Raw genomic sequence first — 24,776 nt, forward strand, 5'->3', positions numbered from 1 at the left:
AGCTCATACACATATAAGCTCCACAGCCTAAGCAACATGTAAACCATAAAAGATGCTTAATTTTACATCTAGACCTGGAAGCCTTAAGCTTGACAATGAAACATTTTGGTTTTGCTCTGATGGGGTAGCATATAATTATGGCTTTACCAGCAGGTTTAATTTATTGATTGGGGGCGGGAGGGGGCGGATTTTGAAAACTATCTCTTACCTCCTGTATATAAAATTTTAATTTTAGTTTGCTAGTGATATTACCACAGGCACTAGCATTCTCCATACCAAAGAGCATGTTTCTGTCCCAGAATCTGAAACTGAAAACAAGTGCGAGCCTTCTGTTGTCCTATATAAAATTGGCTTATAAACCAGAGCGGTGCTCCTCAAAGGTGTTCACACACTGCAGTTACTGGGGCGGGGAGGGTGCTTAAGAAATACTGAATGCTGTGCTCCATCCCAAAACTGGAGTTTACTTGGTATGGGGCGTGGACAAGGTTTGGGACTTTTGAAACATCCCTGGGGTTATCTAACGTGCAGGCAAGTTGTTTGAGAACCACTGAATTGGATATTTTGAGCCATGTATTTCAAAGCTCAGTCCCCTGGATAAAGTTCAGGTTTCTGCATTAAAGTTTAAGTTGAGATGATGAAATCCATGTGACTGGATTTATCAAGTTGCAATCAACATGGGTAGGAACCTTATTTATGTAAAGTCAGAATTATTGATGAAAAAGTTAAAGAAGTTATAGCACAAAGTTCCACATACACATACATACAATTATCAATGTTCAAAACAGGATTTTAAAGTAATTTTGTCAGATTAAGTATATATCCCCAGTCAGAGTTGTCAGCTAAAACAGGGGGCTCCTAGTTAAATTTGAATTTCAGATAAACAATGAATAATTTATTAATACAGTCAAATCTCAGTTCTTTATATATATATATATATATATATATATATATATATATATTTTATTGATTTTTTACAGAGAGGAAGGGAGAGAGATAGAGAGTCAGAAACATCGATGAGAGAGAAACATCGATCAGCTGCCTCCTGCACATCCCCCACTAGAGATATGCCCGCAACCCAGGTACATGCCCTTGACCGGAATCGAACCTGGGACCCCTCAGTCCGCAGGCCGACGCTCTATCCACTGAGCCAAACCGGTTTCGGCAAATCTCAGTTCTTGAATGTCTCCCATCTCGAACAATTTGGTTTTCGACCAAGTTGTTCACAGAAAAAATGTCTAGGTTGTGGAACAAAACTTCGGTTTTTGAGCTGATAACCCTCTCATGGTGATACCTCAGCATGACAAAAAGCATCTCTCAGACAACAAAGGAGAGAATGCTTTTGTTGTTGGTGAAATAGAATATTAGCATAATTTTAAAACAGAGAGAGGCGTTCAAGAGTGCTAATATTGCTAAGGGTGTGAAAGGAGCAGTGATCACAGGCAATTGAAGAAGTAGAAAAACTGTTGTTGATTTGGATAAAGGAAAAGCAATTAGCCCTGTGACAGCATTTCAGAGGCAATGACATGTGAACAAGCAAAGATGCTATAACCTGACCTGAAAGACACCCCTGGCACAAGTGCTGAAAGTGATTTGTTAAGGCTAGTAAGGGGTGGTTCAATAAATTAAAAACACACACAAGTGTTTATTTATAGATTAAACAGTACACCAGACATGTACTATATATAAGAAAGGTTAAAACAGGGAATCATTTGGGGGTCTGGAATGGATTAATTAAATTTACATTATTTCTAATGGGAAAAAATGATTTGGTTTTCAAACAAATCACTTCTCGAACAGCATTCTGGAACAAATTAAGTTTGAGAACCAAGGTTTCACCGTATAAGTATGTCCCATGTAATATTTGGGAGATATATATATTAGTGTTTATTGTTTATCTGAAAATCAAGTTTAGCTGTGTGCCTGTATTTTTATTTGCTAAGTGTGACAACCTTGCCCCAGTTGTAAATGACTAACCTGAGCAGTAATTCAGTATAGTAGGGCAGAGCAGAACAAAAATTAACCTTAGTTTCTTGCTTATTATATGTTCTTGTGTTTTCTGAATTATATTGTCTGGTTCACCACCTCAAGCACTACCTGACTAGCTGCCTGAGGCTCAACTGTACCTTATTCTGCCTCTTCTGCCGTCTTCGGAGCCGCAGGAACTCCTTGTGTTGCCTGGAGACAAAGTTCACTGCTGCGTATTCCAGTAAGGCAGCAAACACGAACAGAAGGCACACTGCCATCCAGATGTCAATCGCTTTGACATAGGAGACCTGAGAGAGACAGATAGAGAGAGTCCATGACAGCTTGTGCGGAACCCTGTTCCTAATGTTGTGAGCAGAACAGCCTCATTTGTGGATGCTGGGCAGAGCAGTGGAAGTTACACACCCCACCCACAATGTCCTGAGTCCTTCTTCCATCTTTCTCAGTGTAGCCCATCTGTTCAAGTAGCCTTATCCTTGAGAACAGCTCCAAAGAATTTTCATAATGAAGAAAAGAGACATAAAACCAAAACTTTGAGGAAAATAGAGTGGACACTATTCTCGAAACTGCTCATTCTCTTCTATTTTTTTTTCTTAACATTTAAAAACAAATACAGTGGGGCCTTGACTTACAAGTGTCCCGACTAATGAGTTTTTCGAGATATGAGCTGTCTCTCAGCCGATTTTTTGCTTTGAGTTGTGAGCTAAAATTTGGGTTACGACCCAGCTTCAGATCCCCCACCGCTAGTTGGCGCAGCGAACGTCATAGTGAACGCCACAACATCAGCCCAGCATCACATGTCTCACTCGTTCACTTTTTGATTTGACATATGAGTAATTTGAGTTACGAGCTGCGTCACGGAACGAATTAAACTCGTAAGTCAAGGCCCCACTGTATCATTAAGACATTCCATAACTTGGATGAGAAATAAACTGTGGTCTTGGGCCCTTTAAAAACCAATTTTAAAATTTTATCCATCTGTTGACCCTAACTGGCATGAAAACAAATTTCTTAGTTTCAGACTATCACAATTTAAGGATATTGAACCAAAATAAAACATCAGGGCTCTAGCCTTGGGGAAAGTATCTGGTTAAAAAGAACACTTTTATAACCCTTCAGTGGTTGTTTGAGTATTTAGTACATCTTACAATTTAATAAAGGAGATTCTCAAGAAAAGTACTTTTTACTTGCAATGGAAAGTGCCCCTCATATCACTTAAGTTTCAATTATTTGTTAAATGTAAGGGTGAAAATAACTAGATAAAAATTGTAGTATATTGGACACTAGACTTGAAAAGATGCTTATAAAACTGCCAGCTGAATGTGTACTATCTAGTCCTGTTTTTTTGTTTGTTTTTTTACATTATTTTAAAAAATTCTTTATTGTTTAAAGTATTACATATAGTATTACATATGTCTCCTTTTTTCCCCATTGGCCACCCCAACCCTCCAGCATATGCCCCCACCCCCTTAGTGTCTGTGTCCATTCGTTATGCTTATATGCATGCACACAAGTCCTTTGGTTGATCTCTTAGCCCCCATCCCCACCCTCCCCTGCCTTCCCTCTGAAGATTGACGGACTGTTTGGTGCTTCTGTGTCTCTGGATCTATTTTTGTTCATCAATTTATGTTGTTCATTATATTCCACTAATGAATGAGATCATGTGATATATTTCTTTCTCTGACTGGTTTAGTTCACTTAGCATAATGCTCTCCAGTTCCATTCATAATATTGCAAATGGTAAGAATTCTTTTTTACAGCAGCATAGTATTCCATTGTGTAGATGTACCAGAGTTTTTTAATGCACTCATCTGCTAATGGGCACTTAGGTTGTTTCCAAATCTTGGCTATTGTAAATTGTGTTGCTATGAACATATAAATAGATTTTCTTGTTATTGTTGGTTTTTTTATAACTAACACTGAGTTCTTACTACCAATATATATATATATATATATATATATATATATATATATGGCTAATATGCAAAGTGTACCCTTGGGAGTTCAACCGGGAGACCAGGAGTTTGACTGGGAGACTGGGAGTTCGATGGCTCGCCATGACGTGTGTAGACCACCAGGGGGCAGCGCGGAACAAAGGAAGGCCCTGGCTGGCCCTGATTGACGGCCAGGCCTAGGGACCCTACCCACGCACTAATTTTGTGCACCGTGCATTTAGTTTTAAATATTTTACGTGTATTAATTTTCTAACACTCACAACAACTATATTTCCCCCATTTCTGGTAAGGAAACTGGGGTACAGAGGGATTAAATTATTACCTGAGGTCACAAAGTTAATAAGTGTCAGAGCCAAGATTGTGATTGGATCCCAGTCTGACTAGTGAATTTTCTTTCTGGTCACACACAAACACATTAGCGGGATTATACAGTTTGTTTCTTGCATTTCCCCTTGACCTTTATAGTGAGCATTTCCTATGCCATTTAACTTTCTTCTAAATCATAATTTCCAATGCTTGCATAATGGTCCATATCATGATTAATCATTTTGTATTATAAGACATTTAGGTAATTTTTAGTTTTATTTTTTGGTACTATAAATTTGGGGGCTGTGAAAATCTTTCCTCTCAAGTATTTGACTGTATATTTATGTTAGATCAATATTTAGACTGGAATTATAGGAATAAATGCTATGAAAATAGGCTCTTGACTTAGAAAGTTAGTACCAGCACAGAGGATGTAAAAGCAGAGACTCCACAGTGAGATGCCCCGATAAGAAACACTGCTCTGTTCCTGACGGTCTCTATAACTTCGCCAAGTGGTTCAACTTATCTCTGGCCTCCTTCTTCATCTGTACCTTGAATGATAATACCTGTCTTATAGAATTATATGGATACAATCACTTAATAATATGCAAAATGCTTAGAATAGTGTGTGGCACAGAATAAGTGCTATATAAATATTTACAATTTGGCTACATAAGGGTGTGATTTTGTTAATGGAGAAAGTTTGGAAGGGAGAAAAATCAACAAGGAAAAGAGAAATATATTCCAATTAATTTTTTCTTTATTGATTAAGGTATTACATATGTGTCCTTATCCCCCATTGCCCCCCCACCCCCCACTCATGCCTTCACCCCCCTGGTGTCAGTGTCCATTCCAGTGGTCGGCAAACTGCGGCTCACAAACCACAGCTCGCGAGCCACATGCGGCTCTTTGGCCTCTTGAGTGTGGCTCTTCCACAAAATACTGACTTTTGCGCATGGGACACGAAGTTTCAATCGCACTGTACGTGCGTGCCCGAAGATGGTATTTTGTGGAAGAGCCACACTCAAGGGGCCAAAGAGCCGCATGTGGCTCGCGAGCCGCGGTTTGCTGACCACGGGAGGCTTATCGCATACATACAAGTCCTTTGGTTGATCTCTCCCTCTTACCCCTCCCCTCCCCTATCTTCCCTCTGAGGTTTGACTGTCTGATCAATCCTTCTCTGTCTCTGGATCTGTGTTTGTTCATCAGTTTATGTTCATTATATTCCACAAATGAGTGAGATCATGTGATATTTATCTTTCTCTGACTGGCTTATTTCACTTAGCATAATACTCTCCAGTTCTTTTAAGGCCACATTCCTTACACTATTTGTCTCAGTCAATCTGAACAACTTGTCAGTCTCACATAAGTTGTGACAAAGTGGTCCAGCACTTTATCATCTTCAGCACTGTAAATGCTCACTCTTCTTACCTGGGATGCTGTTCTCATTCTTTGTGATTAATAGACTTCTCAGAATCTTTCAGGACTTGGCTCAGATATCAGCTCCCCTGACAAGCTTCCCTAACCTTTTTGCTTTCTCCAGTCTGGGTTAAGGGCCACTTTTCTTTCCTTCCTTATCAGTTTCTATTGAGCCTGTCTGATGTTCCTTCTTAGTCTAACAGATTCCCTGACCCCACCACTAGACCTATAAGCTTTTTCTTTTTGACAGGCCCTGTGAAGTATTACTCTTTGTATCACAGGGCATGACAAATAGTGAGTAAGCATTAGCTATGTGGGATAGATGGCTAAATAAATGATTGGATGACAGAAGGAAGGAATGAAGGAAATATTTGGCCACCTTTCCATTTGTGCTTTAATTTCAAGAATTCTGCACCAAAGAATAATATCCACAATTTCATGTATTTGATATTTTAAAAAGTAGACTATTAGCACATTTCAATTCTCTCAGTATACCTAGCATTCCTGGAGTGTTTCTTTCCTTAATAAGCAATAATTTGTCTTGTATTTGTTCTTCAGGAACCATCCTATTCTCTTGTAATAATAGAACATTACCAATCACAGCATTCTCAGTTATATATTATTCAGATGGCCCATAAATGTTTTAAGACCCAATAATGAGAGGACTTTGTCAATGCTTGAAATATGTCCATACCAAGAGCTAAGTCCAATAGAGCTGACCATCATTCCTCCCCATCCTGGTGTTTACAACATTCAGTAATTTGTAAACCATACTCCCATCTCTTTCTGGCCATCAGCAGGCCAAGCACGTATTTGGCTTCTTTTATAGCCACTCATAAATGAATCCTTTCAGTCTCTTAATCATTTTGGTTGGTCTCTGAGTTTCCTCCAAATCACGAACATCTTTCTAGCATTGAAGTGCTGGTATTAAATGCATTATTCACATGGATTTAGAGGGTGTTTTGAGACATCTATTACATATGGTGTGATGCCACTTGGTGCTAGTCTCTCAGGATTGAAATACCTTTTTGTTGCTTTTACACAGCTCTGATGTCAGCTTCTCTCTCTTTGGCTGCTAATCCTTAGATGTTTTCAGCTCACATCTTCCCCTGTCACATTCTTTTTTATGATTCTTGGGCTTATGTGATCCCTTCCTGAACTACTTTACTACAATCTTACAAAATAGTTTTCAAAGGTAATTAAGCTCTCAAAATGCTAAGATGATTCACTGAGTTCCAGGCATATTTAATTTAGAAAAACATTGCAAGCCTACTATGTGGAAGGCAATGTACTAAGTGCTGTTGGGAGATGGGGCAGAAGAGATCCGGATAATTAAGATGCACATTGATTCTTCCTATGACTTCTCAGACTACGCTCCAGGAAACCCCAATCTCACTGTGCTCCAGAAAGTGTCATTCACATAGGTCAGGGAGCACAGTTTGGCCTATTGATCAAATCTGGCCCACCACATGTTTTATAAATAAACTTTTTTTGGAACATAGCCATACTTATTCATTTACATATTGGCTATGGCTGCTTTGAACTAAAATGGCACTATTGAGTATTGTGACAGAGAACATATGGCCTACAAAGCCTAAAATACTTACTATGTGGTCTTGTACAGAAAATGTTTGCCAGCCCTTGACCTAGACTGTAGTGTTGTTTGGTTTGTCCTGGGATTATACATCCCAGTGGCCCTGCTTGATACTTGAGAAAACCATGGTCTATTTAAGGAGAATGTCAAGTGAACATATGACTTATAGATGTAAAATGCATGGTCCCATGTGCCAAAGTATAAGAAAGATCACAAAGCTGATGGAATATGGGGAAGTTGATGTTGATAGGGAAGATCAGAAAAGGCTTCATTCCTGGATGGTGTGGCATTTGACTTAGGGTTTGAGGAAAGCCAGGCTTTTGATGGGTAGAAGATGTAAAGCAAAGCCATGAAGATGGGAGAGAGAAGGTGGGTTCAGGATGAACAGCCCAGTGATCAGGATATGCTGGGTACCTGGGAAGTGCATGGTGAGGTGTGGGCAGATAGGCTGGGCAAGCACAGTGAAGGGCAGGCAGAGGGGTTTCAGTTTCAGACTGCTTTTAAAGATAAGCTAATGATGGTTTGAGGTGGGGTATTGATGTATAAGTCCTTTTGTAAGATTTGTGAACTTTGTTTCCAAAAGCAAGATATTGGCAAAAGCAGACATTTTCTTATCTTACAGAAAGTTACCTCCCCTGATCTTGCCACTTTCCACCCTATACAGGTCTGGTTTTCTTCCAAGCTTTCTAACAACATCCCTGAGTCCTTTGCTGGATCTTCTTCTATTTGTTATTGTATTCTTTGAACACTTTCCTCTTCAATTTTCACTCTTTTTATATTTTTATTGATTTCAGAGCAGAAGGGAGGGGGAGAGAGAGATATAAACATCAATGACGAGAGAGAACCACTGATTGGCTGCCTCCTGTACGCCCCCCACTGGGGACTGAGCCCACAACCCACGCATGTGCCCTTGAACAGAATCGAACCCGGGATCCTTCAGTCTACAGGCTGACGCTCTATCCACTGAGCAAACCAGCTAGGGCTCAATTTTCACTCTTAATCTTCATGTCCTTAATTAATTCATCCACTCCTATAGTTTTCTTCGTGTGTGTGTGTGTGTATGTATGTGTGTGTGTGTGTGTGTGTGTGTGTGTGTGTGTGTGTGTGTGTCCTATAGCAGAGATTAGCCAAGTTCTCATGAATCAAATTTTCTCTTCCTGGAACACCAGCAAACTAGATTCTCCAGTTCAGTTGGGTCCCCAGTGGGATGTGGGCAGGAATAATTTACAGCACTTTAAGGCCTCTAAAATCTCCCACAAGGTCCTTAGGACTTAACCCTTCTGCAGTCACCTTGATGTCACCCATTTAAGATGGCAGTGCCATAAAATGGAAGAAATCAGGATCCCTAAAAGACCCAGGGCCACTAACTCCACAGTGGAGTGTAATGTGAATGAGAAATAAAATTTTATTGTATTAATTAATACAATAGAGATTTCAGGATTTTGTGTTTTCAACACTCCAAAATTCATCACTCAGTCATGACCTCTCAGCAGCATTCCCATGTTAATTCTAAAATGCCTGCAATTAGCATTTGCAAAATCCAACTCATTAAATGCTCCTCCTTCCCATTTATCTCATTTGCATCTTTCTTCCCACTAGCAACCCTAGTTTCATCATTGGGTCTTTCCTTGCTTTCATCTCTAATATTCAATCTATTGCAAAAGCTCACCATTTTTTTCTGCAAAGTACCCTTGGGTTTAACTCTCTTGTCTCCATTCCAAAGATGTCACTACAACTCTGGCCATCAACACTTACACCTGGTTATTATAACAGCTTTCTAACTGATGCCCTTGTATTCAGTTCCTCCCGGTGGCACTTTATCATTTTGCTTCTGCAAGATTAAATTTAAAACACCAATTTTATTTTGCAACACACCTGCTTAAGAACTACTCTGGCTGCCTATTACAGGCTTTCGCATCCAAGATCTCACACAGTGTGTGGCCACCCTAGTTATTCAATCTTATTCCACTCTTTCCTAACACATACCGTGTACTTTGTTTAAGCAATTCTACTTACCCCTGAGGAAGCCAAGTCCATTCCTACTGAAAATCCCAGTGGTTCTCATATAGGTGTGATTTTGCACTCCAGGGGACATTTGGCAATGTCTGGAGATATTTTTGGTTGTCACAATGTGGGGGGAGGGGTTGGTACTACTGGCATCTAGTAGGTTGAGGTCACGAATGTTGCTAAACATCTGATAATGTACAGGACAGCCCCCACAATGATGTTACCTATCCACAAATGTCAATAATTCTGAGTTTGATAAATTCTGAGATTGATAAAGAAATCCTCCCAAATCCAGGTATCAATGTCTACTCCAGTGGTTCTCAATTGAGGGTGACGTTGCCCTGAGAGGGCATTTCCAATATCTGAAGATGTCTTTCATTGTCCTACCTGGGTAGTGGGGTTTTACCACTGGCTTTTAGTGAGTAGAGGCCAGGCATACTGCTAAACATCCAACAATGCGTAAGACAGACCCCATGTCAAAGAATTATCCAAGCCCCAAATGTTAATTGTATAAGGTTGAGAAATCCGTGTACTATTCTCTCAGCATAAAAATTCTTCCTGTCTTTTCCATATCTTTATTTCCAGATAATTCCTCAAAGAGTAGTTAAAATTCCATCTCCAGAGTGATACTTTGTCTGTTCTAGCCCACAGTGGTCTTACCCATCTTTAGAATTTGTAATGCACTTACATTTAGGATAACAATTTAGCATTTGCTTCATGCATGTTTTATCCATCCAACTAAAGTATAGGATACTTGAGTATAAGGACCCAGTAATGTCTTTTGTATCTATGCCACTAATTTCATATAGTAAAGGCCCCATAATTTCTGTTGATTGACACATTACTCAAGCCATATATAAATCCAAATTCTTTTCTCAGTCACTGCTATATATAAAGGTTTGGATACCAAAAATGAGAGGAAGAAAGCTAAAAGGAAAAAAAATGGCTTAGGTATTTTAAACCTGATAGTTGATGATATCCAAAGTACTCTTGATTTATTTTTACTAAAGGGCAAGAAGAATGCTTATTATTCTCATGATTTTACAATTCATATAGTTTACAAACATACCTGGTAAAAAAAAAAATAGAGCCACTCAAGGGGTTTAGGTTTTTGTGGCACTAAGTAAACAGTGGATATTTGAACAGATCAATTTAGCTCTTTGCTCAGATTTGGCATCATGCTGACATTTCCAGTATTGTTCTTTCAACACTGACTTGGCATTTTGGAAAACTTTGGCAAGTTTTCTAGAGTCAGTCTTTTATTAATTATATACTCAGATTAGAATCAAAGGGGAAAACAAAACCATTAATTTATTTACTTTAGTCCCATAATTTGTTTTGTCTATGTTTAAAAAAAAAACACAAAAAACTACATCATTTCCTGTGTCATGAAGCCAGTTGTTCATGAGTTGGGTCATTTTCTACCTGGTGTTTATCCCCTAGGCTGATTCCAGAGAGCTGTGACATTTTTCCAGCAGCCAATCAAGGAGGATTGGTTATGAACATGTATAGAGACGCTTTCTACAGTGAAGAAATATTACTAATGACTATAACCAAGTATTATTTTTAATAGAAAATAAACAAAATGGAATTTGTAGGATAATCTCAAAATAATGATAGTTTTCTTTCTTTAAGTGGAATGATCTGCCACACCCACCTGCTTGAGTCAATGTTTAATTATTCACAAACTATACATGTAACCCATTGCTAAACCAAAATAGAAGCTTTTTTTGCTCTGTACAGTATAATTTCTTTTTATCTAATTTAGGAGAAAAATTGTAATTAACCCTCATTAATGCGGCTGTTGAAATGAAAGATACCTGTTGGTCACAGTAACCTGACTTGTGCTTCCGTTATATGGAACAGAAGACTTTGGTAGCTCCAACCAACTTTTTTAATTAAGTGCTATGAAGTACATCACCATCCTCTCCATTCTCATTTTGTGGGAGAGAAAAATAAATTTATTAAATACATGTCTAAATCTTATACAACTAGTAATCAGCAAAAGTGGAAATGAGAATTCTGTCTTTGATTTTTGGTTTTGTCTCTTACCTACATTCAATCACTGTAAAGATATCAGAAAAAATATAGACTATCGAATTAATCCTAGTGCCAAAGATTCGTGGTGTTGTACATTTTATCTTTATAGTTTTACTACCAACTTGCCATTTTTATTGCCTAATTAAAGAACTGACACCTATTTAGTGCCAGGAAGATAAGATTTCATGGGCAGAGAGGGATAGTGGCAGCACTGACTACCTAGCCTATCCAGTGTCACTACAACCACTCCATTTTCTATCTATATCTTGCGCTCTTGTTGGGTTCTGGGTAGAGAGTATTGAGTCAACACACTCTTACAAAGGTGCTGTTTGCAGAAACAGCCAGTAGGTGGCAGTACCTCCAAGCCTGGTATCTTCAGGTGCCAACTAGTTACAAATGGTACTGGTTAACAAAACTTATCAGGACAGGAACGGAACAACCTTCAGGGACCACTTTGTTGGTGTTGGGTGGCATACCGACCTAATTAGCTGATATTGTTTCCAAAGAGGAATAAGTTTCTCTCCATTATGTTGGTCAGAAAACTTCAAAGTATCTTGCAAAAGCACACCATCCACATGAGTTTGGTGAGTGCAGAAGTAAGAGAAGGGTAGAACTGCCAGCCCCAAATACCCGAGAATACTATCTGTGGTCGGCAAACTGCGGCTCTCGAGCCACATGCGGCTCTTTGGCCCCTTGAGTGTGGCTCTTCCTAAGCCTTAGGAGTACCCTAATTAATAGCAATGTACCTACCTATATAGTTTAAGTTTAAAAAATTTGGCTCTCCAAAGAAATTTCAATCGTTGTACTGTTGATATTTGGCTCTGTTGACTAATGAGTTTGCCGACCACTGTCTAGGTGATATCCACTGTCAGAGGTACCCCCAAATGTCAGTCTTCAGCAAATGTAGGCATCTGGGGGAGGGAGCCAAGGGGGAAAGGGAGTGGCACCGGGAGGAAGGGGAGGAAGCAGGACTAGAGGGCATTTTCCTGTGTTTGCGCCTAGCACATTCTCAGCTGATGGACAGGAATAATGATTCCTTCAATAGCCTACTTCCTGTGGCTGCACCTTCAATGACAAAACAAGTGCAGCATATTGCTTCTCAGACAAGAGCAGGAATGAGGATGGAGTGGGAGTCAGGAGCAGATTGTCCACTAGTGTAGGGAAAAAAACAACAGCAACAAAAGCGTCAGTTGGGTTATCTCAGTATTGGAAAGACAACCATAGGCTTTGGGGAATAATGTGATGACACTCCACTTAATAGAGATTTGTGTAGTTAGTGCATGCATGTGGAGGGGAGAAATCAGGGAGGAGGAGATTGGGGAATATATGAAGATGGGCAAGAAAGGAAGGAAATGAACAGCTTTGGAACCAGGCCAGCTTGGATTTGATCCTAGATGAATGGCCAATGAACTGGGAAAAATTACTTAACCTTTTGGAATCTCAGTTTCCTTATATTAAAGTAGGACCCAAGGATTCCAATGTCATGGTGCTGTTGAAGGATTGAATAAGACACTTTATGTAAATCTTATCACTCATTTGGCAGATTGTAGACACTCAGTCACATTGGTTTGCCAGAAATGAGCTCTTAAAGACATTGCATAATTCAAAACTTGCATAATTCAAGGCAATGTTCCCTAGAGGAAAAAATGTAAAGTAGAATTTGTTGTGTTCCATGCTCTGTGCATGCATTAAGACTTTATTAGTATTTTTGTATTGCCCTATTTCAAATTCACATAAGCTAAGTTCACATAAAATGGGACCTGGTTGTAGTGAGCACTCTTGTATGTCAGGGCAACTGAGACATACTGTTACAAAACAAAAGAAAACAACAAACCACCGCCACTTTCATAAACAGAAACCTTGCAACAACACAACTCTGTGTTGTCTCCATTATTAATGTAAGAAAACTGAGTTTACCCATTAACTTTGCCAAGATCACACAGATAAAAAGTGGTTGAGCTGCTATTCACATCTACTCTGGTTTGATGCCACACTCTGCTTTTCTGGCTCACTGACCCCTGTAGGAACTTCCTTCTCTGGGGAGTGAGTCAGGAGGATTACTCACACCAGATGACAACATCTGATGTGAAAGAGAGGTGAGAAAGTGCATGCAATGGGGTGGGTGAGGAAAGAAACAGCAGTATAATCACCTGCAGCCAGAGAGATACTATGAAAAGAAATGTTTAAATATGAAAGATAACCAGGCTGTTCTTCATTTAATTTCCCAGTCTGCAGTGAGTGCTGTTTCCACTTCTTTATTTATACCCCAACTACCCCACCCCAGATTCAATTTTCATACTTGTGAGCAACAATGGAGAGTCAGGAAGTTAAATAATAACAGTCTAGTCTTGTTCTTTGAACTAAGGCTGAGTGAAAGGCCTTGGAATGAATGATGGATAGGGTTTACAGTGATGACAAAGGTTTTCTCTTCTTTTCCATCTTGACTTACCCAGAGAGGGGACTTAATGGGCGGGGGAGTATGGAAAAGCTGAGGAGACCCCACCTCCTAGACGGGGCTTACTGGCTTATGATTTCTAAGAGGTATGCTCCTTAGATTAGTATGAGGAGGCCAAATCAGGAAGGCAGCATGGGCCAAACTTCTCACCCCTAACCATTTCTGAAACTCAGAAATTAGCAGAGTGAGTGGGAAGGCCAGTGCTGAGTGAGGGTCAATGTTGAAGAGCAGATTCTTCATTATCAGACAGCAATCACAATGGTGTATCCTGATGCAAACCTGATTCTGAGATGACTGGTGGGTAAGATAGGTGGGGAATGGGAGATTCTGGACTACAAAATGGAGGCAGCCTGTAGAAGCCCAGTTCAGCCTGCAGCGATAAAGAAGCCATTTCTTCAAGAATACCATGAATCTTGTCATGACTCCAGGGTACAAAGAGGTTTCTCCAGGTGTTGAGTTTCCCCCCTATGCACCTGAAGCCTCTGAGCACTAGGATGCTACGCCCTGGGGATGAGGACAGGTGTTTCTTTGGTGTAGGGCCAAAGCATATGTCACAACTGAGACTATAGCACAAAATATTAATTTCATTGAAAGATAAACTCAGTGGTAGCCAAGAAGTTTTATTGCCCAACCTCCAGCCAGTGGCCTGTTTTAGCATCATCTCTGTACTTCAATGTGAGTTCACAGTGGAGGCAGCAGGTTGGTGAGGATGTCTCCATGGGAGCCACCTTGAAAGAAACCTTCCATTCTTGGTATGAGACCCTGGACAATCATGCCTGGTGTGTGTTAAAGCTCTTGAAGCTAATCAGCTACCTACTAGTTCATAACATCCAAAGTGAAACTGAAATAGAATAATGCCAGGCCCCCATCATGTTCCAGGTTACATGTGGGGAGGAGAAAACAAGAAAAGAAGCTACAGGTCAATCAGAGGTTGGAAATTAATATGGTGCAAAAGCCTCTGACTGGGCTGGTGATCTCACTTTGTGTTACTGTAAATTACCAAAGAACTGGCCTCCACTGTGTTCATTTCCTGTAGCTAAGCAGCATTTTGATGATAGTCAGCTCCATGCCTTTCCCTTCACCTCAAAAGCCAGAACCACAAATCACCCACTTATAATGACTTATTTGCAATAGATATTAGCCTGCAGGAGTCTGTTATAATTAAAAAGAAATTCTACAGCCTCTTGAATAAAATGACACAGATAGATGTGCAAGCTCTTTGAAGAAATGTAAAAGGCCATACATTATGGAGACATTATATTTCAATATGGAAGTGTACAGATTGCTAAAAAAAGATAAATTGTAAATGTGAAAAGATTTTGTTTGGGCTCATTGAACACATCAGTTTCTAATATATCAGTTGCATATATCTGCTTCAGAGAGCTCAATTTCAGTTCCTTTGTGGAAATCAATCCTGTAGAATTATATAAACGAAGAGGAGGCAGCAGAGCTGTGATAGAGAGAGCTGTGAGAAGATGCCAGGGATATGGGTATTGGCTTTGCCACTGGCTGACTTGGCCATGTCATTTCACCTTTCTGGGCCTCAGGTTACTTCTTGAAAATATGAAAGGTTTATATGACTATGTCTGATGTTTCTGCTATTCTATGATTCTGTGACTCCAGGGAAAGAGAAAGTGATGAGAGAGGAAACTAAGTCACTAGCACCATGGGGTCTCAATCTCAAGGTGATCAGAGTCCTGAGTCCCAGCAGTAGCCTCACGCCTTCTTATCACCTTCAGTGTCATCCAATAATGCATATTCATTGAGTACCTCTGTGGGCCAGGCAGAACTTGCCTAAAATGGTGAATTCCTTGCTTTGAAACAAATTGTATTGGTGAAAAACATTTACATGTATAAGCAGATGCACTGAGTCCACCTGCAAATTTAATGGCAAAGTCTCCTGTAAACCATCAGCAACTCACCTCAAGTCCTTGAACCCTTTTGCTTCTCCATCCAAGAGATTTTTCTAGCACTTTAATAACTTTCTCAACTTGCATACAAGGAAGCCTAGAACACTCTCAGGGGCAGATCTCAGGCATAAAGGGATGGAAGTTGGTGGGTAAAGACCCGAAATTTCCAGTTGGTGGGACAAGTCTATGATAATTCTGCATGGTGTTCCAGAGAATGCCCAGCCATATTGACCCCTGGTTACCCTCCATGGTAACCAACGGAGTAATATACTTTATTGGCTTTTCTCCTTTCCTTTTTTACACTCCACACACTCTCACTTGTCCTTTCTGAGACCACATCCCAACAGAACTATCTGCATGCAAACACTTGTTATAGGATCTGCAGTTCACTGAAACAAATGACCCGAACCTGAAATAGATCAGGGAAGCCTGACACATAAATGATGCCTGCCACAGCATGCACTATTTAGAACCAGGATGGCAAACAAACCATACAGCCTCCTGAAAATTCCTTTCTTATTGACAAAAGCCCTATGTTTGGCTGCTTTACACATCATCAACAAGAATGGTGTATTGACATGGTTCAAAAACTAATCTGGAGAACTAAGTATGAAATCAATTTGGGATCTTTATTACCCATGTAATTTAACACTCATCACCCCCCTTTTGCTCTGCACAGCTAGTTTTAAATTGATGACCTTAGAACAGGGGTGGGCAAACTTTTTGACTCGAGGGCCACAATGGGTTCTTAAACTGGACTCAGAAGAAGGAGCTGCGGCCGTGTTTCCCGACGTTGTCATGTTAACACTGCTGCTGGTGAAGGAGCGGAGGGGAGAGCAAGAGAACCCTCCGCTCTTTCGGCTCCGCGGGCCGGATAGAACAGCCGAACGGGCCGGATCCGGCCCGCGGGCCGTAGTTTTCCCACGGCTGCCTTAGAACCATGTAACTATAATAAAAGCTAATATTTCCCATCTAATATGTTGCAAAAAGTATTCAGCATATACAGTGGGGCCTTGACTTACGAGTTTAATTCGTTCCGAGACCGAGCTCGTTAAGGAGCTCATTAACTCAAATTACTCTATCAATTCAATGCAAAAAAATCTGGCGAGAGACAGCTGGTATCTCAAAAAACTCATTAGTCGGGACACTCGTAAGTCAAGGCCCCACTGTACCAACCTTCCTGGGAACAGGGAAATAATGGCAGCACCTTATTTGCAGAAATATATAAATAATCTGTTCCATGTAGGTATGAAGTTTGCATATCATACTTAGGGATACTGAGTTAAAGTTATATAAAGATATAGACATTTTGAAGGTACAAATTACTCCTATTGACAGAACATCAATTAAAAATGTTAACAGCATTACACTAAAGCAGGGGTCCTCAAACTTTTTAAACAGGGGGCCAGTTCACTGTCCCTCAGACCGTTGGAGGGCCAGACTATAGTTTTTTAAAAAAAGTATGAACAAATTCCTATGCACACTGCACATATCTTATTTTGAAGTAAAAAACCAAAACGGGAACAAATACAATATTTGTATTTGCATGTGGCCCGCGGGCCGTAGTTTGAGGACCCCTCCACTAAAGGATCAATGAGACTTAGTGTTAATAGTGCATGGTAGGCAGCCTTTAAAATGCCCCCCTATGATTCTTGCCTCCTGTTATTCATATCGTTGGGTAACCCCCTTCTGTTGACTGCAGGCTGGACCCAGCAACTTCCTTCTAACAAATACAATATCGCAAAAGTGATGGGATGTCACTTTCCTGATTAGGTTATAAAAGATCGACTTTCCTTTTTGCTTGCACTTTTTCTCTTGCTGGCATTCTCTCTCTGGCTCTTCTCTGGCTGCCTTGGTGGGCTACCTGACAAGAAACTGAGGGTCACATTCAGCAAACATTCACTGAGAAACTAAGGCCTCAGTCTAATAGCTCAGGAGTAACTGAATCCTGCCAACAAGCACATGAATAAGTTTGGAAGTGGATCCTTCTCTACTTGGGCCTTCATGTGAGACTGCAGTCCCAACTGACACCTTGATTTTAACCTCCTGAAAGACCCTGAAACAGAGGTCCCAGTTAAGTTGTGCCTGGATTCCTGACCCACAGAAACTGTGCTTAGAATGTTGTTGTTTAAGTGGTTAAGTTTTTTGGGGGGTAATTTTTTATGCAGCAATAAATAACTAATATAGGATGTCTTTAGGAGAAGAAGGGAGAGAGCTGAGAGATAAATTGTTTATTTTGGGCCTCACAAATTCAAAATTTGGTAAGATTTGATGGTTTACTTTTGGACTTTTGTTTTAATAAGGAATTTTTTAAATCCTCACCCAAGGATATGTTTTTATTGATTTTAGAGAGAGAGGAAGGGAAAAGGAGAGAAAGAGAAACATTGGTTACCTCCCATACACACCCTTACCTGATATCAAACCTGCAACCTGGGTATTTGTCCTAATGGGAAATCAAAACCGTGACCCTTTGGAGTGCTCAACCAACAGAGTCACACTGGCTGGGGCTACTTTTGGACTTCTTAAAGAGGAAAGTTTAGTTAAGAAAAATCATAGATAAGATGTCTATGAGGATAATTAGTATAAGTGAATAAGAACCATAATATATTATTTTTTAAATCTACTCATTTAAACATGTATAAAGCAGCTATTATAAATAAATTCACTTATGCTGGAGTCCCGGGTCAAGGAACTAGTGCCCATGGGTTAAATCTGGTTTATTATCATACCCATTCATTTACATATTTTCTATGGCGCTCTGTTCTGGAATCACTTAAATTCTCATCTCAATTTCTTGATGTCATTGTGTGTACAGATATAGGGTCACAAAATGAATTGAATATTTTTAGCAGTCAGTCAACAAATCATCATAAACTGTTCCTCATGTGGGAGATGCTGAGAGATAATTTTGGTTCCTGCCCTTGAGAAACCTGTTTTATAGAGGGGACGAAAAGAAAACAGATGATGGCCAAGCACTCTGTCAGTGCTAGCTTGGTGTGGTGGTAAAACCCATTAGCACCAGTATTCAACTTAGGATCAAAATCAGGCCTTGCCTCTTCCTAGCTATACTTCTTGGGCAAGATACTTAATCACTCTGTGTCTCAGATTTCTCAGCTGAAAAACTGTCACAGTAATGGAGCCTATCTCATAGATTTATGGTAAGGATTGAGATAAGCATGAAATAATAAGTAGGTAGTACTTACAACTGAGCCTGGTACCTTGTCAATGCTCAAACACATTAAGTCACATCATCACTGTACAGTTGACCTCTTGTATTCCCATCCTGCCATTAGAGTTTATGCCTTGACTACTGCAAATTAGTTAGATTAATTAATGGTTTCATCCAATTTAGGATCTTCATTAAATTTGAATGTGGGAGTTAGTCTCATATGACTTTTTTTCTAGATGGAAGCACGACAATAATTTCAGGCAACTGCTGTACTTGAAATAAAAGCTATCAGTGAGGGGCTAGTTTTCCCGCTACTATTCTTGTTTTTAAATTATCCTTTGTCCTGAAATGGCTCAGTTTTACCTTTAAATCTAAAAATGTTAATTTCAGAAAACTGGGCAAAATTATTCCTGTGGAATTTTAGATAAAAAAGATGTAAACTATATTCTCTCAAATGCTACTTAGAGATTCATTTATGCTTTTATAATTCATAATCAAATTTGATCTTTTCCATAAACTTTTGTTGAAGTTTATCTAATATGACTCATGGTGGTAATGTTGAAGGCATTCTGTTTATGAGTACCATTATGAAAATACTAAATTTGCATAATTTACCCAATTTTCTCTAACATTCTGAAGCATATTGCCACCATCAACAATCATTGTTAGGTATGTTGTGTAGAGTACATTGATCTTTCAAAAATATTTTAATATATAATTCATTCTATCTTTATATATTATTGTTGTGCAAATACTGAAGTCAGAGAGCTTGAGAAATTGTGCTAACATAAAGAACCAGTTAAGAGCAAAGCCATACTTAAAAAAAACCTTTTTTTATCTTTAATTTCTTTATTGGTTAAGGTATTACAAATGTGTCCTCATCCCCCCATTAACCCCCAACCCCCCCATTCATGCTCTCATCCCCCTGTTGTCCATGTCCATTGGTTTGGCTTATATGTATGCATACAAGTCCTTTGGTTGATCTCTCCCCCTTCCCCCCACCCTCCCCTACTTTCCTTCTGGGGATTAATAGTCTGATCTCTGTTTCTCTGTCTTTGGATCTGTCCCTATTCATCAGTCTATGTTGTTCTCTATATTCCACAAATGAGTGAGATCATGTGGTATTTATCTTTCTCTGACTGGCTTATTTCACTTAGCATAAGTGCCCATCAGCAGATGAGTGGATTAAAAAACTGTGGTACATCTACACAATGGAATACTACGCTGCGGTAAAAAAAAGAACTTTATTGTAGTATTACATTTATCCCCTCCCCCCCCCCCATTGACCCCTTCTAGCCCGCTCCCGCCCCCTTGGCCTTCACCACCCTATTGTCTGTGTCCATGGGTGATGCATATATGCATACAAGTTATTTGGTTGATCTCTTCCCACACACCCACCCTCCCCTGCCTTCCCTCTGAGATTCAATAGTCTGTTCCATGCTTCTGTGTCTCTGGATCTATTTTGTTCATCTGTGTATTTTGTTCATTATATTCCACATATGAGTGAGATCATGTGATACTTGTCTTTCTCTGACAGGCTTATTTAGCTTAGCATAATACTCTCCAGGTCCCTCCATGCTATCTCAAAGGATAAGAGATCCTCTTTTACAGCTGCATAGTATTCCATTATGTAAATGTTCCACAACTTTTTTTATCTACTCATCTATTGATGGGCACTTGGGCTGTTTCCAGATCTTAGCTATTGTAAATTATGCTGCTATGACAAAGCCACATTTTATTTCTACTATGACATCATATGTTCATTCTAGTTTTAAGATTTTGAATATTTTTATTGTACTATAATTCCTTCAGCATTTTAGATCTAACAAATATTTGATTAACCAGGATGCTTTCTATAATACCTCTTTTCAGGCGACTTAAGCCTACAGAAAGGGTTTGGACAAGATGATCTCTTACACCCTTCCCCCTTGTTTTATTTGTCTTTGATTATTGGTAACAAAATTTCTAAAAACATAATCAATTTATTGGAGTAACATTGGTTAATAATAGTATATAAATTTCAGGTGTACAACTTCATAATATGACATCTGTGTACTCTATTGTATGCTTTCTCCTGAAGTCTAGTATCTTGTCATCTTTTATTTGGTTCTCTTTACCCTCTTTTTCCTCCACCCACTCCTCTTCCCCTGTGGTAACTACCATTGTGTTGTCCGTATCTATTAGTTTGTTTTCTACCAGAATTTATAACTTTATTTATCCATGTACATAGAGTTTTTTATTGTTTTTTAAAGTCCAGGTGTAGCATATTTCTATATATTAGTAGCTTGAAGATGTATAATTTTATCTTCAACATAGTTCTTATTTGGAAAACATCTTTGAACATATTACTACATTATTTTTAAGGACACACATAGGAATTAGATATTCAAATCCTATAAATAAACAGAATTTTAGAAAAAAAGTAGAAAATGATACCAAACAATACCCATGTGTGTTTCTCCATTGGTGAGAAAGTTTTGGGATAGGTGAATCTCTTAGATGAAAGTTCATCTACTATAATAAGTGAAGATGGCGGCTGTTACTCAGACAGGCATGGAGGAGGAGTGTGCTTGCCTCTGCGGCATGAGCCCTTCACGGGGATGCCGGGGCCCAGCTGAGATTCGGCAGCCCATGGCAAGCCGGCCCTGCCCTGGTCACCCATGGAAGAGGAGCACATCCAGGTGGCAGTGCAGTGCTGTTCAGGGAGTGGAGGGCGAGCCCCATGCTGCCCCCGCCTGCCCCGTGCTGCTCACTGCCTCCAGAGCTGCTGGTGGTGATCTTCACCTCATTTCCCTGGCACCGACCTGCCCAGCCTGGCCCAGGCCTGCACCAAATTCCACTGCATCCTGCACACTTGGAGACGGTGCTGCCGGGAAGAGGATAGCATTTGTGAAAACTTGCAGAACCTGGAGATGATGGGTATGTCTTGTCGAGAAGTCTATGTGAAGTTGCTCCACCCATGCAGACACATTTTGGGATTGTGGCAGGAAGATAACGGGCCCTATGGAAGACTGTTGAATGTAGTGGTGGACGGCTGATGCATTATTGGTTGGACACCTGCCTCCCCATTACCCCCATGTGGATGACCCAAAGCAATTCAAGCGCTCGTTTAGAATTCGCCTGACAGAGAGGAAATCGGCCACGGTGGAGTGCATGTACGGCCACAGAGGGCCCCACAGCTGCCACATGCAGATTCAGAAGGATGGGTTCTCCACCAAGTGCAACCAGATGGACTACCACTGGATATCTCGCTGGAGCTGAGAGGATTTACTAAGTTGGCTGAGGGAAGAATGGGGGCAGGCGCTAGAGGACATCCAGGAGGGCAGGCTGCAGTTCATCCTGATGAAGTTCATCTACCATCAGTATGACAACTGCCTGACCTACTGCTGCATCTACCTCCCCCCACCCTGAGCCACCCAGAGCCAAGAAAATCACGGGAGACCCCAATGTCCCTGCTGGGCAGCAGATGATAGAGAGCCACCTCATGCACTGCATCCAGCTGCCTGCTGTGGAGATCTTCAGCAACTTCAATGAGCTCTCCCGCATCGTCCAGGAGGCTCCTGAGCAGGTGATCTAGGAGCAGCAGCAGAAGCAGCAAGAAGACAGGACTGAGGACGGGGAGGGCCATGGCTGGCAGAGCCCTGTCCAGCCCAATGTCGGGGAGTCCTGGGCTGCAGCTTTGAAGGAGCAGGCTATCCAGTTTGTTCTGCCTGTGGTCGTGAGCTCAAGTGACCAGAACTACCTCCGAACCTGCAGGATGTGTTTCTATGGCATGGACATTGTTGCCGGCTATGGCTTCACCAACCCCCAGTGCATCCCTGGAGTCTTCATCCTGCTCAATGAGGACCCCTTCAGGTTCATCTGGCTGGAGCTGAAATGCTTCAGTCTGTACAGCAGAGTCCCGGTCACCTTCCAGAATGCGGAGGCACCATCCCCACAGGCCTTCCAGGAGCTGCTCAAGAACATTCAGTCCTGACCCCCTGATGGCCCCTCCCTTGCCCAGGGGTGGACAGCAGGGAGAAGTGGCTTCAAAGGAAGAGCAGCTGGCATACACTTTGAAGATTTGACCTTCTGACCAGATTACCCACCTTCTTGTTTGTTTTGTTAATCCTCACCCGAGGATATTTTTCCATTGATTTTTAGAGAGTGGAAGAGTGAGGGAAAGACAGAAATATCGATGTAAAAGAAACACATCATTTGGTTGCATCCTGCGCGAGCCCCAAAAAGGGTCCAGGCTGGGTAGGAGCCTGCAACCGAGGTAGAATAAAACCTTAGACCTTTCAGTCTGCAGGCCCAGGTTCTATCCACTGAGCCAAACCAGCTAGGGCTGAGCATGTCTTTTTAAAAAGAAAGAAAGAAAGAAAAAGAAAAGACCCTAAAATTAGATAGTGTCAATTGTTAGATTGTACAACTCTGAATATAATAAAAACCACTGAATTGTACATTTTTTAAAGGGTGGATTTTATAGTATGTAAATTATATCTCAATAAAGCTGTTATTAAAAATATAAAAATGGAAACCAGAATCAGCAGATGACACAGGAGAGTTTGTGACAGTGCTGATTTTAGCCAGTGAATTACAAGGATATCCTACACTGCTGTTGTTTCCATCAAGAACATCTGAACAGATGATAGACACATATTCATATCAGAAGAAACATGTTGGTTGCACCTCGGAAAAATCTCTTTGGCTTATCTTCAAATACCATTTCACCTTTTCTTTTTAATGATCCAAGGATATTTGATCTAATAGTGTTGATGGAACTTTCACTTCTTATTGTAAATTGTTGCGTAGGACTGGGAATAGGACTTGCAAGCCAAGAAAATCTCAATAAATTTCAAAAATTGGAAATAGTATGGCAAACATTTTCTCATGATAATATGGCAAAACTAGAAATAAGAAAAACCCAGAAAATAAAAAAGTCCTTACATTCTGGCGGGGGAGGGGGGAGGGAATAAATGTCTCTTAATCCTTGACTAAAAAGAGGAAATATAAACTGAAATTACATAGTTTCTAGAAAATACTAATAAAATAATATGAATTGAAATTATAAGGCATATCTAGAGCAGTACTTAGAATGATAAAACATTATAGAAAATAGAAGGAATGAATCATGAAGATAACAGTAGGAATTAATGAGTTACAAAAACTAAATTATTTGAAAAATAAATATAGGGTGTCCAAAAAATGTATACACACACCTTGAATAATTATAAAGGCAATGTTTATTAGAATACATTTCATTTTCAGAATTGAGCTATCAGCTGTTAAAGTATATATACATTTTTCTGGGATACCCTATATGATGAAAAGCTAGCTTGGTTGTTTTTTCAATAAAACAACAAGATAAACCACTAGGTAGACTAGTCAAGAAAGAGAAGAGATAACTATATAAATTAAGAAATGACAATCTCTATATATAAAAGCCTAAGTGACTATTACGACCAAATGACCAGAATGACCGGAACAACCGGGCGACCAGTTGCTATGATGTGCACTGACCACCAGGAGGAAGACACTCAATGCAGGAGCTGCCTCCTGGTGGTCAGTGCACTCCCACAACTGGAGCACTGCTCAGCTGACTGACCCGTCCTGGTGGCCCACCAGCCTGGCGGACTCCCTCAGTAGTCCTACAGGTCCAATCTCTGGAGAAGTGGCCAGGCACCAACGGACCAGTGCTGCCAGCACGATTCCAACCATGCCAACGTCCTGGAAGTTGGCCTTGGGCACCATGGCTGCTTCCCCTCCCTGGATGCTCCACAAGGAAGAAAGGATATAAAAGCAGCTGCCAGGTGGCTCCCGACAACCAGCATGAACATCAGCAGTATGGATACGGGTCCCAGGCTGGCAAGGGCATCCCACCGCCCACCCGGAGGGCTGATCATGTCCTATCCACACCCCCCCCTCAGGATCCCACCCATGCACGAATTCATGCACC

At 40.5% G+C, this 24,776-nt stretch overlaps 1 protein-coding gene and 1 pseudogene across 2 annotated transcripts in view; one reads left to right on the forward strand and one right to left on the reverse strand.

Annotated features, from left to right (window-relative positions):
• GLRA2 (glycine receptor alpha 2) overlaps positions 1-24,776 on the reverse strand; it is a 172,368-nt gene that overhangs the window by 35,027 nt on the left and 112,565 nt on the right. For both annotated transcript variants that reach the window (XM_059680559.1, XM_059680560.1), the window contains exon 8: positions 2,124-2,273. In XM_059680559.1, coding sequence (XP_059536542.1) covers positions 2,124-2,273 — 150 coding nt within the window. The remainder of the gene's footprint in view (positions 1-2,123; positions 2,274-24,776) is intronic.
• On the forward strand, positions 21,368-22,814 carry LOC132224901 (F-box only protein 31-like; annotated as a pseudogene).

Source organism: Myotis daubentonii, chromosome X, assembly GCF_963259705.1.
Source record: "Myotis daubentonii chromosome X, mMyoDau2.1, whole genome shotgun sequence".
NCBI classification, from domain to species: Eukaryota; Metazoa; Chordata; class Mammalia; order Chiroptera; family Vespertilionidae; genus Myotis; species Myotis daubentonii.